We start from the raw sequence: 17,586 nt of genomic DNA on the forward strand, positions 1-17,586 counted from the left end.
TAGTAAAGGCTTTATTTCCCTCAAGACCACCAGGGAAGCAGAGCAATTAAAAGGAGAGTTATTTTCATCTCCTCGTTGAGGAGCTAAAGCCTCTACCACCTGCCTGCTGACACCTGCAGCTGCTGAAAGCAGAGGCCTCGTTTTTCCACTCCCTGTGACACACCTCTTAATTGTGCTGCCCAATTTATATTTATAAATATTTCGGTTTTCCATAGGGCTTTGTGCAACTTAGTTGAAAAAAGCTCATTTTTTGTTAGCAAATACAAAGAACCATATTGGCAGCTCTGGGAATCAAGGTTCCTGTAAAAAAACGATGGCACCTCTAGCAGCGCAACAGGCTGCAGCGATGTAGGAGTCAGAGTTATCATCCGCTCTCTCAAACAGATGTATTTCAAATTGCAATTGTGGCAAAAAAAAGACAGCATGGTGTCCTCATCGCATTCAGCATATCTGTGTTTTGTTTCTACTTAAGTTTGCCCACAAGCCTGGCAAAAACTATGTAGCAGCTGGATGTTTTCAGCAACAAAACCATCTCCTAAGCACCACACGCAGCATCTTACTCCTTGAAAATTTTACAAGAAGACAGACCTGCTGCGTTGTGAAAATCCACCCAGGAGTCTGCAGTCCTGTCCATTAATTCTAGTGCTCTGTCCTCAAGTGGCCTGCAGCCACTCAAGGATCTCAAAAAATTTTTAAAAGACATTTACAAAACATCATCCCTATATGATATGCAGGGAAACTGAGGCAGCGCAGCGCTGGGTGCCCACAACACGCACGCGCGCACACCACAGTGGCTGGGCTAACGGGGACAGAGACGGTTAGCCAAACGGGACACAAAGAGCATGGACTCTGTCCACAGCTTCTTCACAAAGCTGTTTTGAGTTACCACATTGTACTAAAAAGGTGAGGGCTACTCCTAACAAGAGACTTGTTTTACCATAATGCAGCATGAGAGGACTTGAAATAAGAGGCACTACGTTGCTACGCTGTTGCATCAGCAGTTCGCACACTTGCTGACCAAAGGCCCTGCAGAACATGAAGAAGAAAAACCATTTCTAATTTAACAGAGCCGCAAGAAGCCTGGGAACACAGGAATGTTGTGTGTGAGGGAGAAAAAACAAAGCCCTACCAGCAGCTAGTGCCTCAGACTGGAGAGCTGCTTCACACGCGGAAATGCAGGGCAATCAAACCCCAGGGGCAACTTGGCTTGGCCAAATCTTTGTGTAAGGTTTCCTGAACACCAAGGCCACGTCATGTTTGGAAGAAAAAAAATCTCCAACTTATTTTTAGCTTAACATGAAAAGTATTAGTATTTTATCCATAGAATTCTATGGATATTAGTATTTTAGCCATAAAATAGAAGCAGAAAACATTTCAGCAACCTTTGATGTTAAAATATTTAATTTCCAACTCTATCACAAAAAATAAACAATATGTATTATAAATCCAGCTGAAGGCTTCTCTAAAGTGAGAGCTTGTCACTTTTATTGCTGCTTTGATGGCACGTGCAACATTAACAGCCAAACAGTTGATAGATCTTTTTATTGGCCCTTTCATATGTGCACATATTCTGCACGCTGCAAACCAGAGAAGTTTCTCAGATACGAATTGCAACAACCTCACATCCTGATCTCATTCATCCACACTCACTTCTCTCTCTCATTTCTTTCCAGCGCTCCACCAGCAACAGCTCATTGCCTTTGTTCCTTCCTCAGAGCCCACGTGCTGTGGGTACGGGCACCTCCAGCTTCACTACTCGCACCGCGCTAGGATGGCCTCCCTCTGCCTGCGCAAATCTCCACATAGATGTCTCCTTCTCCTTGTTTAAAGCTCTAGGCACTTCTCTTGCTGTTACTCAGCTTAATTACTACAATGATGATGCCATAAAGAAGTCAGATAAACACAAGCATTTTGTTTGCCAATACAAATGAACTCAGAGCTACATACCTGTGATCTTTTGGTGGTCTCTCATTTTACTTTAAAAGCGTTTCAATTTTTTACTTTCCCATTTCCATGGGAAACAATGATACAAAACAAAAGCTGCCTGTGAACAGCTCTGGCAGATACCACCTTTCACAGTGGCTTAAAAATCTAGCAACTAAGTTTTGTCTTATGTCATCATGGATTAGGAACACGATCTGTTACCAGCCAAGGCACAGGAGATTTCTTTGTAAAATTTCATTAGAAGTGTGAGCTTGTCTGATTCCACCTAAGTAATGGAAATGGTGTTTTGACCAGAATGTGATCTTTCTGCAGAGCACAGAGGAAATCCACACATCTTTGCTCTACTACAACACCTCTTTGTACGTTGCCCAAAGCCTCTGACCTTTCCATCTTGCTACTCCCTCTGAAGAAACTGGCTTTCAGCATTTAAAATTTGTTGTGGTGCATCAGTCTGAGTGTATCCAGAGCCTCCTGCAAAACACACTCACCTGCTTTCAGGTCCTGCGCCCCAGGGGAAGGAGATTTCCCTACAGATGATCCCTCCCACACCAGGGAAGCTTCCCTGGGGGGTCCCCTCCACTTTCTCCTAGCAATAATGAGGTCAGCAAAGGGCTGGACCTGGAGAGAAAGGGAGTCCCCCACATGCCTAGGGCAGATGACTCCCTGTCTCCATCAGAAGTATCTCACTCAGAGTCTGATCTGGAGTTAAACCATTGGCAAGCTCCCCTCTGCTTCAATCCACAGCAGAAAACAGAGGAGGGAACAAACTAGAGCACACAAGGTCCAAGGAACATAAGCCAAAACAATACTCCACGAGCGACCTTCCTGACCTCAGTGCCTAAAAATCACTGCAAAGTGCGGAATATCTTCCCTGTTCATAGTTTATGGGAGGTGACAAAAACAGCTCAAAGGGGAATGCTCCCAGCAGCCTGAGCTCTAGTCCTTACCAGCATTTCTACTGTTTCATGTAGAAAATAAGCACCAATAACAAAGCTTCACATCTAACTACTATCTGAGCTGTTACAGTCCCATGGGAAAGAGGAGATCAGAGGCATCCCCTGGAGATGTAGACATAAGCTCCACTGCAAATTAATAGGATGTGACTGCAAGATGCCAACTCACTCTCTCTCTGGTTCTGCCACGTCTGGCTGCTTACCTGGGTCATCTTGTCCACCGAGACCGGAATGCCATCGATGGTGAGGGGCGGCAACTCTGAGTTAACCTCCTGAGGTGCAGGCGCATGCTCCGCTAGTGCGGACTCCAGGTCTTCCAGAATCATGCTCTTGTACTTGCGTACCTGTGGGGAATCGTTAAGCTTAGGTAAACAAGGTAAGGAGCACCAGGAGAGGCGAGGGCAAGGACGCAGGGCCAGCCACCTTCCCCAAGGCGCTGCAGAACAGAAGGAGCAAACAATGCCACAGCTGGCAAGAAAAAATACCCACTGGCCCCAAAGACTTGGCCACATCAAAGAGCTGATGATGAAACATCAAGTAACACTGGCAAGTGGAAGTATTTACGCGATTAAAATAAAAGTTCTGAAGCAAGACTTATCATGGTCAGGATCTGCTCCATTTACTGTCTGGTCTGCAACAAGGTGCAAGCACTGACAGCCGAGCTGAGTTCAAACGTGTCATCACTATGTGCTCCCTCTGATTTTTAATCCAGGATATTCAACCCTGGTGAGATGTGCTAGACAACCATTCATGCAGAGAAGACAGGACCTCAGTGACACCCTCATGTCCGTACAATCTGAACTCCTGTTTCCAGGGTTTTAAACATGACCTGCCAATCACTACCAGGCTTGCAAGGCTGCTGTGAGCAGAATGAAACCTGCAGAGAAAGTGAGCAATTTATTACATAGCTTTTCCTAGAGACACCTACCACGTTCTCCAAGGGTGCAGCACCGAATACTTTAAAGACAGGATTGGGTTTGGAGGGCGAGATGCACAGAACGATGGCCTGCTGCCCCACTCTGGTGGTGTACTCATCCAGCGTGGCTCGGAGCTTCCTGAAACAGAGGCATAAAAGAGTGAATAGGTATCAGCTGAAAGCCCCACAGAAACACAACCCTCTGCATTGTAAACTCTCTTTCTTAATGCCACCCATTCACAAACCAGGTGAGAAACGGAGCCCCAGATCCGCTCAGATTAGCTACATATACCACTTCTTCCTCCGCTCCCGCAGGCCTGCTGCGTTCCCTGCAGTCACCCAGCAGCTCAAATATCAATTATTCTCCCTTCTCTCCTCTTTCCATTGATGTAAAAAGTAGAGAAATCACCAGAGCAGCAAAGCTAGGACAGCACCAGTCTGCATATATCCGCTCTGTCACTGTCTAAGTGTATTAGCAATACAAAACTTGTAAGGCAGAGAACTTGAATGATTCAACAAAGAGAGGACTGCAAACCCAGGTTATTTTACATCCAGCCTCATAACAGTGCATTGCAATTCTCTAGTACCAAAGTCCTGCTCAAACCAGAACTGTAAGAATTCAACCTACAACTACAGGACAGGCAAGAACCAGAAATATTGCAACAGCTCAGCACAGGAAACCCAAGTATTCAGACACCTGCCACATCAGCAAGTCCCTTTGGAACGATCTCTCTGTAGGAAGAAAATGTTCCATCATATACTTTCCGCCTCTTATTCACTTTTAAGCAATGCAAGAGAACGTGTCAGAAATGTTGGCAGAAACTCATAAAGCAAGAGAGAAGTAGCGGTTAACCTGAGCACTCCATAAGGTGACAGTTTAGTATCTGCCCTGGTCATTTCAGAACCCGCTGTTAGCGGCAGACACGTTGCCAAAAAGCACCGACACCACCACCAGCTACGGAGAGATCCCAGAATCAGAAACTATAACTTCCCACTCGATTCACAGTGGTGTAAAACTCAAGCACAAACACCTCAAACTCAGACTGCAAAAAAATGATGCATTTTGTCAGTAACTTGCATGTAGTAAAATGAAGTAGTTGCATGAAGGGAGAAGAAATAATTCCTTTAAAAAGGAGTTTCTTTAAAAATATACTGTTCACATTTCAAGAGAGAAAAGAATTTGCTCTTCAGAAACGTTGCAATAAACATGGCTGGGTCAGCAGAGTTGGGGGAAGGAGGGAAAAACAGAACAGAGCTATTAAAAAAAAAAAAAGGGAGTCCACTCCCAGGGAAAATTATTTAACACTAACCCTGCTCCGCTTCGTTCCAGTTTGATGATGTGCCAAGGGTGTTGTGGGACTCAGCAGATGAGTAAGCAGAATAAGGAAACCAACTTAATTTCTCACCAATTTTACAAGAGTTAGACTAGGAGAGAGGGAGAAAAGGCGAACCTCTGGCCATCACTACTTCAGTGCATTAAGTGTGCACGCAGGAGGAAGTCAGCAAGAAACAGAGCGACAAATACAACTCCTCTGACATAACCCCATTAAATCCAAAACAGTTTAAAAAGCAAAAATTGCTTTGTTCCAAAACCTAGTAAATAGTACCAGCCAATATTTACAAATTTTTCCTGAAGATGTAATTGCAGGGGATCTCTCCAGGCTTGCGGAAAGCCTGTGCAGTCACTTCAGCACCAGTGCTCCTCGGTGGCCATCAGGCGGGCAGACAGCCTCAGAGCACCTGTAATGCAACACCTGAAGGGCTACGGAAGTTTGGTGTCTACAGAGCAAGTTTCTAAAGCCAAAGAAAGTGTTTCAGCTCTGGCAGGCACCTCCACTCGATTATTCTCCCCCAGTCCTGTGCACTACAGGCTGGGTCAGTCTTCAGCGTGGAGCTCACACAACGGGCTCTGCTGGCAAAGGAAATTCAGGTACACACACACTAGACTTATTCGCAGGATCATTTCATAATGCAGAAAAGACTTTTTTTGTTAGGTAGATAAGTCCTTCGTGCCACTGCAGAGCTGGGATACGGCTGTAGCTCCAGATTCTCAGGCCAGCTGCTGTTAAAGCCACTATGAATATCTTGCAAGGCAATGTTACCATGACAGATTTAACTTGTGACCAGCTGGGGTTAAAACAGAATGGGGGATCTCACTGGAACGGTCATGTCAGTCCTGGTGATCATAATATCACATCAAAGATGAGTAGAGCTACAACTTAACCCATTTCTGCAAACCAAAACACAGCTCTTGGGTTCCAGAAAAGATGCCCAAAAAATTCCCAAGCTGGGCAACTTCTGGACAGCACCACGCACAGCACTGGAAACGGATCGAGGATGCAGACCGAGGTGTCAGAGTGCAGGCGGGAGTCCTTACCGTAGCAAACGTGTCTGCTGTCTCTTGCGGATTGACGGGTTGGATTCAAAAACGTGTGGTCGCTTTCGTTTTTTACCCGTTGCCACGGCAGCAGCTGCTGCCATCCCCACAGGGCCTGGAAATCAAACCACAAAGGGTGAATCAGCACACGCAGCTCAGGAACTGGCCAGAAAGGACACTGCCATTGCCCCCCTCCCAGGGATGGGTCCTAGGGGCTCAGCTCAAGGGCCTCCCCACCGGACCAGAGTGACCCAAATTCCCCACTGAGCTCCCCGGCAGCCGGGATCCCTCCTCCCGATACCTCTGGCATCGGAGAGGTGTGTATCAAAAGGCTCCATTCCCCAGTCTGGCAAGTCCCAGCTCAGTCCCATGTGAAAGTCACATCCTTCAGTCCAGATTTTTCCTTACAATCACATAATTATGTATTTTATCTTCCAAACATACTGAAAAAAACTCTGAAGTACACCAAGACTTTAAATAACTGACTGCAATCGAGGACATCCCAGTGGCAGGGAAGAAGAGACTGGGTACAATGCCACGAATCCTGCTCCGACACCTCAACTACAGCATCAGGAGTCCGAGGCTTCCCCCAGGCATTAAGGACCAGTTCTAATGGGACAGAAATTGAAAATTCAGAGTTCCTAGCAGCATCCTACAACAGCCCCCTGAAGAATAGTGGGGACCACGGCAGGGCAGCGCTATTGTTTTCGTGATCAAACTCTAGACACAGAGTCTATGTAAGGGGAAGTTTCATTAAGTTAATTGGAAGTAAACCAAGTAACATGCAGTGGATTGTGCTTCTGTCTGTGATCTCCAGAAATGAGTGCAGGGTCAGAGTCAAAAAGCGCTGAGGTCTAATGCAGGCTCAAGGACTTGCCTTTGACTCCTGAGCGGACCTCAGTTGCTCTGTGTGTAGTTTCTCCATATGTCAGAGATGAAAGGTCACATCAGAGGTCATAAAAACCACTATATTTTTGTGTTTAACAAAGATGCAGCTACTAGATCAGGAAGTCCTAAGGTACCGATCGGTGGAAGCTGGTATATGATAATGAAAGTGCCACCCGATGATACGTTTTCTCTAGGTAGCTGCTCTGGGAGATGGGATGCTGTAATGGACAGAGCTCTGGGTGACACCACAAAGCCAGATTTTGTTAATCAGTAACGAACTACCTGAGCGCTACCCACAGCAGGCGCAGTAAGATGATTCTGTGCTTGTGGGGAAAACAAACAAACAAAAAAAAACATTGCCTTTTGGGGGACTGGAAAAACATTTGCTGTGGAGAAGTGAGGAAGGGCTACACTGGGCTCTCGGGCAAGCTTTGGACTGGATGTGCCAGCCCATGCCACGAACTGCAGCCGCCTGCCCTGGGGAAGCGGGGCTGCTCCTGGCTCAGGGTGCCCACCTGGTCAGGGGCTGGAGGGGCACCGGGCAGCCCCTGCACCGGGAAGGCTCGCAGGCAGGCGAGAGCCACCAGACGCCCCTCCTGCAGCCACCACCTGGGGCTGAAAAGCTTGTGTGCTAGAAGGGAAGGAGGAAAGAAAAAAATCCCGCAGGAGCTGAGGTTGGAAAATTAACAAGCAAAGGGCATGGGATGCTCGGTGGGGTGGTGGAACTTCACAGGTTCGGTCAAGCACATCAAGAGCTTTATTCCTCAGATGAAGTCTGATTAGGAGTCAGACAAGTCTGTGAGTGCTTATTTATCACTGCATTTTTCTACTAGTGAGGCAGATCCACTACAAGGCAAATCTGGAGGACATTTGGCAGGGGCTTCGCTGGAAGGAGTTTGTGATTCTGAAATACTTTCCCAGTCCAGATGTGCCAGGACCCTTTGCGGCATCTCTTGGGGAGAGGCCTAGCACGTGAGCTCCCTGGCTAAGCAGGGTTGCGTAGCACTCCTGGGTTATTTTTGCTGTTGCTTATATGGGCCTGAAATAAGCTTGCTCTTTGACATATTTGGCATTTTAGTTTCGTTTTTTGAGGCAGCATTTACCAGGGACCTTTTTTATTGTACAAACCAGTCTCTTATTCCCAGTACCTCTATATTACACACAGATAAAGTGACGCAAGATTCAAGCAGCCAGCAGACCTTGCGAAGAAGCTCTGTTAAAGCCAGGGCAACAAGGAAGCATTCAGAGCATCCCATGGGGTGACAAGATCACCCACCGCCCTCAAGCGCTGTTTGTGTCCTCTGCACAAACGCTACGTTAGGCGAACGACGCCGAGCATCCCGCTGACTTTACCTGCGGCAGCCAGGTGGGCAGTGACCTCGTCGGCAGCCGTGGAGTTGAGGATGTCAGAGTCATCGTAGGAGGTGTCCTCCGGCGAAGACGGCGAGTCTTCATCCGCGCTCAACATGCTGTGCTCTGTGTAGGTGGCCACATGGACCTGCTGCACCTGCTGGGCCACTGCGTGGGCCTCGATGGTGGCCATGTGCTCTGTTTGGGTCACCCCGTGTTCTTCCATCAATAGCTACTGTCAGAGGAGACAAAAATCACAGGAAGGGGTTACTGACACTGAGGCACCGTAAGGGAGGGCAGCCAAAGGTTTCTGAGCCAGCTAGGTGAGCAGGCCATGACCAAGAGGGAACAGAGATTACCTCCCCCAGTGGCAGTGGTCTTCTACGAGAGGGAAATAACGACTGCACCAGGAGCCAGAAGAGGAACCTGAAGTTTAAGAGTTTTGAAAAATCCATACTTCCAAACAACATGGCATAGCACCCAGAGGCAGTCATCTTTGCTGGAGGAAAGGTCTTTAAGGATCTTGTAGCCCTGAGATTATGTGCCCCGCACACACTACATATTAAGAGGTCTGATCAAAGCTGGAACTTATATTTGCCACTTCAAGATCTAGCTTTCAGGGAAGATGCTCAAGGGCGATACACAATCTCTCCTCCAACCTCAATAGCTCAGGACACAAACAAGGATGCCAGTACAGAAGTTTACTGGCAGCAAGTTGCGTTCTACAGACCACTTTTGTTGCATTACTCGTTTAGAGTCCGGAAGCAGGCAAAATCATTACAACCCAAGCACAAATATTACATAAAGCATATTTATTTAATGCATCTAGTGGTAAACCACTAAGCAAAGTAGCAGCTTACATAGTCGGCAGGGCACTGGACCACACGCCATGAACATAAATCTGCGCAGAAGGAACAAGACAGGAGGTACGCAGATATTTTCAGTGTGTGTCTACCATACATTTGTGGAAAAGGAACAGCACATCCTTAAGATATTTTCAAACTACATTAGAAGAATTAGGACATCAACCCTCAAAAACAGATTCCCCAAAACCCTCAGGGCAAACAACAGATGGAAAGAGATGACCAGCTGCAGAGAACAATAAAATATACCCAGCAAATTCTGACCCTGTAAGTATAGCCATTGAATTTAAAGCTCTTGATTGACACCCTCTTCATGGAAACCTGTTCAGTTTGTCAGGAGGAGAGAGCTAGGAGCACAGACACAGACCACAGAGGGGTCTCATACATGGCTGTGTAACTGCTTTATGAACTCAGACAAGCAGTGCCATCACACAGTTTTGTCCTTCAAAAGTTTTCAATAGCTTCTATTATCCATATCGTGCCATAAATACATGACACGTTGCAAATGATCAACATGACAAAAACCTCAGCCTGGTAAAATAATCACCAGGCTTCTACTGACCATAACAGACACACATCCTGATGACCAAACCATGGAAAACCATGGCAGGACTGATGAGACACTGGGACCCAGACCAGGAAAAAGCACTTTGCCAAGAGGGTTATTTTGACCAAACTAACCAAAGGTCATACACAAAGAAGGAGCAACTAATTGAGACATGGCAAGAGAGGCTATTACAAAGGTGGGATGCTCCATGGAAGAAATGGAGAAGAATGGAGGACACCTCAGCTGAAGCTGCTAACACGTGGTCAAATAGGAATAGAAGATTGGGTGGGAGGCAGAAGGAGGTTGAAGGAGGGGATCAGTCTCACTCTGAATTCAGGAGAGAGTACGAAGGGACAAGGCATGACCAAAGCTGTGGAGCAAGAAGTATTTTTTGCAGCAGCATTTTAAGCAGCAGAAGTTCAGAAGCAAGGAAGCGGTTGCCATAGTCCAGACAGCAAATGGAAGAAAAGGTAGGGTGGGGAGTGACTGGTATTTAGATGCATTTATTTCTGCCTCAAATCTCCTGACCAAAGAGCTGAAGTATGACAGATTTTATTTTTTTTTTTCCATCACCAGCTGGTTTCTAAAGGCTTGTTTCCACATGCCTCAAAATGTCTTCTGCAACTCAGTGAACTGAACGTTATGGACATTTATAAAACAGCTCTTCCAAAGGCAGTTCCAACTTGAAGATACCAAAAATAGGTATCCAATTATTTTAGAGAGTCCTGTCCTTAAAACAGGACCCACTCTCCACGTTTTACTTAAGTGCATCTGTTTTTACAGGAAACAAAAGCTGCATCTCAAACACAAGGAAAATATTCCCTGGACAGCACTAAGAGAAAGCTTCCCGTTCAAATGCCAGAGCCATGTAACGTTGTTGAACAGGGGATGAGATGAAGTTTCTGGTGTAGCAGCAGGACCAAGATATTGAAAGGAGACTTGGAATGAGCCAAAGAAGTCCACTGAATACAAAGTCAAAACATTCATTACCGTGCATACATTATAACAACCAAACCATGCTGTTCTTGCCCTACTTCGGCCAAACAGAGGGTGGTTGCAATCCATCACCTCATCTGGACTTGCCCAGCCAGCCAAGACGTTGGCAAGCATTGTGTTATCCCTGAAATGGCTGAGGGCAGTCAGACAGCCACCCTCTTGCTCAACAGACAGTGTTTTCCCAACCACCACATCCTAGGGTTTAGGATGAATTAGCTCCACGTATTCACTTGCAAAATGAATTCACTCCTTCTGCAGCCACTGTAGCAGCCTTGGTCTTCCTGAGAAGCCAAACCTGACCTAGCCACTTTGGCATGGTTTCTCATTTACTAATACAAAGAAATCCGTGTGCATCTTTCCAAAGTGTTACTGAACTTTCCAAAAAGCCAAAACCAATCTCCAAAGCGTTTCGCCCTCCTCAACTCTGTCCGGTTAACGGACAATTCAGACCGTAGAGGCCGAGCTCCTTGGGATGTACCAGCCTCCCTCTGCTGACCAGAGAAGGAGGCCACAGCAACCTGCCTTCTAACATAGACATCGTGGGTTCGTAGCTAAAACACAAAAAAAGGGTCCAGATTACAGAATCCCTTTATTATCCATGTCTGTCTATGGCTGGTTTCTCTCCAACGCTATACACACTTCTAACAACAAGAATCACATACAATGAATGGCTTCTACTAAGAGACTACAATTTCCACACGTAACACCAACTTCTTTGTGGAGCATCAAAGCTAACTCCATTAATTTTGACATCTTCATGGGGGGATGGAAGCAGAAGGGAACTGTATGCATTTAGGCAGCGGATTTTCATCCACGAGATGCCAACAGTGCTCTAATGCACAGCTACATTCTAAACATTAGGGCGATACTGGTTTGATACTGGTTTGGGTGTCCCATCTCGGGAGAATCAGTCTGGTTAAAACCAGGGACCTGTACTGCCAACTGAGACGGGAGAAAGGACTTGGTCACATATTTAATTATGCAGCCGGCTGCTGTGCAACAGAGGGAAGCATGGTCTAGTGGCTAAAACAAAGAAACAAGTATCAGGATACAGGTCCAGCACTGGAAGCTGCCCAGATACTAAGATGACGTGGCACTAGAATCACCCTCTGTACTGGGAAGGCTGGGAAAGAGGGACATGCCCTATATTTACACTCCTGCTAACATTATTGCCCCAAGAAAGTGAGATTTTTTTGGTCCATGAAACATTAAGAGATCCCCTAAAAGTTCCTAAATAGTATGGATGGGAAACTAAATTCAATCTGGACCATGAACAGATGTGTCCCAGCTTCTGTCTTCTATCCAGGCATGCGCTAGAGGAACTCAAGCCTGAGGGACAGCAGAAGTGCTGTTGTGAGACTGTTACAAACCTACTGAGGTTATGGCTAAAGCCAAATCACCTTCAAACTCACAATCCTCCCCTAAAAGGCTGCTAGAGTTAGATGCTGCTGTTGTCCAACCCTGTTTACAACTCAGACTGTAATATTAGAACCATCCAAAAATAGCCACAATTCAAATACCACCAGTAAGGAAGGGACTAAGATGCTGAAGTACATTGAAGCAAACTGAAAATTTCTGGTTGAAAAGGTATCAGCCATAATCTCCTTCCAAGGAACTTATTTTGCCATCACCATAGAAAAATTGGGGGGGGCGAAGATTTGAAGCAAACCCTTAATGGAATATCTCAACAGGCCAGGCTTCCCAAGCCACTGTGCTTTTTCTGAAAGGGTATATTGCTGCTTTTCTCATTGGAGCAATACAACTTTAAGTACTTTCCATTAAAATAAAAAAATGTATTTATCCACAGAAAAATATGATCAGAACATAACTGACAAAGCGTAGTAACTTTTTAGCTCATCAGGAGACAAGACTACAAGACAACGGATGCTTCCGATACTGTTTCCTTTGGAAGGAAACCTGCTTGAATCAAGAAGCACTCTACACCTGATGCTACTAAAAACAATGCTTTTTTTATACATAAAATTGGTAGTAGACTGAAACTATGCATTTCTGAGTCAGCAAGTGGACAGCTGGGTAAGCAACATCAATACTCCTCATGGGCAACTATACAAATTTAAACACACATTTGATCTAGTTTTTACAGGCACACGTCCTGCTTCAGTGCACAGTGCCTGGTTGAATTCTGGCATTTTTGGAAACAGTTAGCTATAAGCAATGACTGGGATAATCAATAGCAAGGTCATCGTGTTTACTTAAAGATGAAGTCCACTTGATTCAAACAGGGTCTAATAACCATCAACCTACTACAAACTCTTTCCTCTCTCCATTGCCTCCCTTCCAAAAGGGTCCACGGTACATGCTGCAACATATGAAGGTCACTTGCTTCCTCGGTGGCACTATTAGATTTCCTCACTATCTTTCTTGCCTGTATAAAGGTAGGTATAAGCTGGAAAAAAGGCAATAAACTACTACAGCTCTTCAGTAAATGGTGCAGCCTGCCCAACTGCGTGCACACCACCACCACAAGCTCTAGCAATTCATTTCCAAGTTGTAACTTGGATTAATTCTAGTTTAACCTGAGAGCTGGCTTCATTCAATGCAGGTTTTCTAGTTTTCCAACTTCTGCGCTATTTTCATACCTGCACGCTTTCCTTCCAGAAAATTTCCAAATGTCTCCAGAATCATACACTGAAGGGCACCGATCTTTGAGCGTTGAAACCTTGGGTAGTTATTCATATATTCAAATGACTCCCAAAGGATTCCTGATACAAGTCAGGCTTTGTGGGCAAACACCCTGACAGGCAGTTTCTGCTGGTGATTACCAACCTGTTGATACTGTTGTTGCCCCAGCAGCAAGGCACCTCTGTCATGTACCTGAAGGGTCTGCACTTGGATTTGAACAGAGATTCAGGCACAGTGGATGGGAAGTTGTTCTTATTGATTAATTTTAGAGATGAGCATTCATCATTCCAGAAAAGGAAAGTTTATTCCTGTTTTCCTTCAGAAACCAGAACAGTTTCAGGTGTAAGAAAATCCTAATGATATGATGATGCTTGCTGTCGTGGTTTAACCCCAGCCAGCAGCTAAGCACCACGCAGCCGCTCCCTCACTCCCCCCTCCCGCTCCCAGTGGGATGGGGAGGAGAATCAGGAAAGAAGGTAAAACTCGTGGGTTGAGATAAGAAGTTTAATAACTAAAGTAAAATATAATACTAACAATAATAATAATGAAATACAATAATAATAATAGTAATGAAAAGGAATATAACAAAAAAAAGAAGAGAGCAAATAAAAAAAAAAACCCAACAGTGATGCACAATGCAATCGCTCACCACCCGCTGACTGATGCCCCAGCAGCAATCCGCCCCTCCCGGCCAACTCCCCCCAGTTTATATACTGGGCATGACGTTCCATGGTATGGAATACCCCTTTGGCTAGTTCTCTGCTCCCTCCCAGCTCCTTGCACACCTGCTTGCTGGCAGAGCAGGGGAAACGGAGAAATCCTTAACTTAGGATAAGCGCTACTTAGCAACAACTAAAACATCAGTGTGTTAGCAACATCATTCTCACACTAAATCCAAAACACAGCACTGTACCAGCTACTAAGAAGAAAATTAACTCGAACCCAGCCGAAACCAGGACACCTGCAAAGACATTTCCTGGTAGTTGTAGCTTAGTCCAGAAGCCTTGGATGACAGCCAGAAGTATTTTTAAAGTCGCTTAAAGTGCTTCAAAAAATATGAGGATAAAATCCCTCTCATCACACAGTGCAGTTGCTTCATGACTGTGTCAGAGGTTCCTTTGATGTACTGTCAACTACGATCAATGGCTGCTGACACCATCACTGGAAGAATACCAGATGCAGGAGGAGCAAAGCAAGCTAAAATAGCAGAAGCCGTACCATTCAAACCAGCAGAAAACAACAGAAACAGAACATAAAAACCATAAATTCTACATTAAATTTAAAACCACATGGATTAAAATCAAGGTCTCGTCTGCTCAGTGTAATCTGTGGTGTGAATGTAAAGAGATATAACTCAACCCATATAAAACCAAGTGGGTTATCCCACTGTAGAAACTGTCCTCTACCACCGCCATCTAGTTTAATGTTGCTTCACGGGTGCTTTAAACTGAGCCAAAAATAAAATGTCCACACCAGAAAAAATGATGAGGTACACCAGCATGACTGGGAAAACTCTCTTACACAGACAGGGCCTGGACTTATTTTTATCCTTTAGACTGCTGAAGCGGTTTTACTTCAGATGCTGTAGAAGCACAAGACACTGCCCTCTGAGACAGTCTTAACTTAGAGATGAGCATTTATCTGCTGGCATTTTAAATCACGTGGCCATTTTTACTAACTCATCCAACACAATGCCTGATTCATCTGAAACCCTGGTCAGATTAACAATAAATAAAAGAATCGCTGGGTCTCACTTCTTTGGCGGTTTAAATAATTTTAAAAGGATGCAAAATATGAATTATCTGAATGAAGACTGAAGGAGAAGGGCTGAGACCCAGAATATTTTGACAGAGACTTGCTCTGCGCCCTCCTGCACATGCACAGCCCACTCCAGTCACGTGTGCTCAGATCCCTCCTAAGAGAGCAGCCGCTGCACGAAAGGGACCTCAGGGAACGCAGGGGCACAGGTTTTAAATGAAAAGAGGGTAGATTTAGATCAGACATAAGGAAGAAATTCTTTGTGGTGAGACACTGGCACAGGTTGCCCAGAGAAGTTGTGGATGCCCCATTCCTGGAAGTGTTCAAGGTCAGGTTGGATGGGGCTTTGAGCAACCTGATCTAGTGGAAGATGTCCCTGCCCACTGCGGGGGAGTTGGACTAGATGATCTTCAAAGGTCCCTTCCAACCCAAACCGTCCCATGATTCTGTGATTCTACCATTCTGAAACGGGGTGGGAACAGCTAACAGCCTCGTCAACATCCAAAACACCAAATATAAAGTTCACCTGTTCAAGTTCTGCAACCAGACCTTCCTTCTGCTTGGGCATTTCAGAGTTCATTCGATGAGCAAACCTCTCTTCCGTAAGCCAACACCATACAGCCCAAGAAGTCACTGTGAAAAAGAGTGGGGTTGTCTTTCTTACAAAACTTGCTGCTTTGTCAAATAGAGTTCTGTATTTTCTTTGCAAATAACCCTGGTTGTCAGAACTCAGGGTTCATATTTTCATATCAAGAGTGAGTCACTATGGGTAGAACGCCATAAGGGAAGAGTTCACCTGCATTCTGTAATAGCCTCCACATAAAAATGTGTATGACGTTTTATAACTACAATGCAAGAATTAGCAAATCGCCAACAGTAAAGGGAGAGGCCAACTCTCACGCAGCCTGCTCAGTGCGCTATAGCACAACCTTGCCTAACCAAAGGTTTTGGAAGAACGAAATCCCATCCCAGCCAGCTGCATGGCACTGCTGCACAGGGGAACTAAGCTTATTTGATTCTGAGCTCAAGCAGCAGCCCTGCCTTCTACAGTGATACAAGCAAGGATTTAGAAATTACACAGGAGGAAAGACAGAGGACTAACAGACACACATACTTTTTCAGAATCCACTTTATAAGTGATCAATGTCAGCAATTAGTTTAATAGACACGTTAACCTTTCCAGCTCAGACTATCGTCCCCATACGTGTTTCAGGCTGGTCAGGTCATCGACCCTCTTCTCTTCCCAGCGATGAGATTCAGGAGAAAGGCTGCATTACATGACCCACCTAGTATCCTCTAAAGAATTAGCCTTGAATTGCTGAAAAGATCTTAAATTTAGATGATACAGGAGCAAACCAGATGCTACAGGAAGCCACAGTAACTAGGGAAAAAAGGGGCAATAAGCTTACATCAGCTCATGTCTCTGAAAAAAGCCAGCCAGCCTGCATCAAGCTTCTCCTCATCCTCCTTTCACCCAAACATCAGGGGAGTCAATACCTAAGCCTACAAAGGTGCGTGCAGAGGTCTAGGCTGGTGTCCAGAGAGGCCCGGCTCTCCACAGCATGGATGGGTTGTTTAAAAAGGTACAAACCAGCCTGTTAGCTAGTGATGGACCCACTGAAACACAAAGAGCAGGGCACCGGTGAAGCCTCATGGCCTGCAAACACTCTCTTGCAGAGGAGGGTTTGTAACGGCATTTTCCCCAAAGCCACACCCTGTATTCGGCATACTGTAAAGTAAGCGACAAGCCAACGTTGTGGTTGCTCATTTGGCTCAAGGGACATCAGATGTTCCTGGGGTTAATTTTTTTTTTTTTTTAATTTGTTTTGTTTTTTTAAATTAAGTAATTTAGAGGACTTATTTGAAAGGACCAATTCTACATATCCACTCTCAAGAATAATCCCTCTGGCTCATTTCCTATTCTGTTTCAAAGGAATGGAAACACTCCTGTTTTTTCTTTCCCAACCCATTTTCTGTTTGATCCCTGCACCGTAGTCAGTACCAATTCCTTATTGACAACCCTGCTCCACACAGGAACTCGGCACATAGTATTTTGTCTGGCACTACACAGCAGTCTCAAGACCACTGTAAAAAGAAAAAAGAAAGAAAAAAAAAAGGGAAAAAAAAAAATCTGTTTCATCATTCAAGCTGGTCACCCTCCTCATGGTTTTAACTTCAATGAAATACTGCTCCATGCACGGCGAGCTGAGTGCTTTCCAGAAAACGTGCAACACCTCCTCCCTTTCTTCCACTCTTTTTGTAAAGTTGACAAGCATCTGGAGTTTAATATGCCCTTAATGGATTCAAGCCTCCGCTGTAAATAAGTCGTTTGCTTTGCATTAAACAACCGA

At 45.3% G+C, this 17,586-nt stretch overlaps 1 protein-coding gene across 2 annotated transcripts in view; it reads right to left on the reverse strand.

Annotated features, from left to right (window-relative positions):
* Window positions 1-17,586, reverse strand: part of NRF1 (nuclear respiratory factor 1) — a 71,963-nt gene that overhangs the window by 42,676 nt on the left and 11,701 nt on the right. For both annotated transcript variants that reach the window (XM_050899855.1, XM_050899846.1), the window contains exons 2-5: window positions 8,432-8,663; window positions 6,191-6,305; window positions 3,826-3,952; window positions 3,101-3,241 (exon numbers count right to left, since the gene is read on the reverse strand). In XM_050899855.1, coding sequence (XP_050755812.1) covers window positions 3,101-3,241; window positions 3,826-3,952; window positions 6,191-6,305; window positions 8,432-8,654 — 606 coding nt within the window. In that variant the 5' untranslated portion in view covers window positions 8,655-8,663. The remainder of the gene's footprint in view (window positions 1-3,100; window positions 3,242-3,825; window positions 3,953-6,190; window positions 6,306-8,431; window positions 8,664-17,586) is intronic.

Source organism: Gymnogyps californianus, chromosome 1 (assembly GCF_018139145.2).
Source record: "Gymnogyps californianus isolate 813 chromosome 1, ASM1813914v2, whole genome shotgun sequence".
Taxonomy (NCBI): domain Eukaryota; kingdom Metazoa; phylum Chordata; class Aves; order Accipitriformes; family Cathartidae; genus Gymnogyps; species Gymnogyps californianus.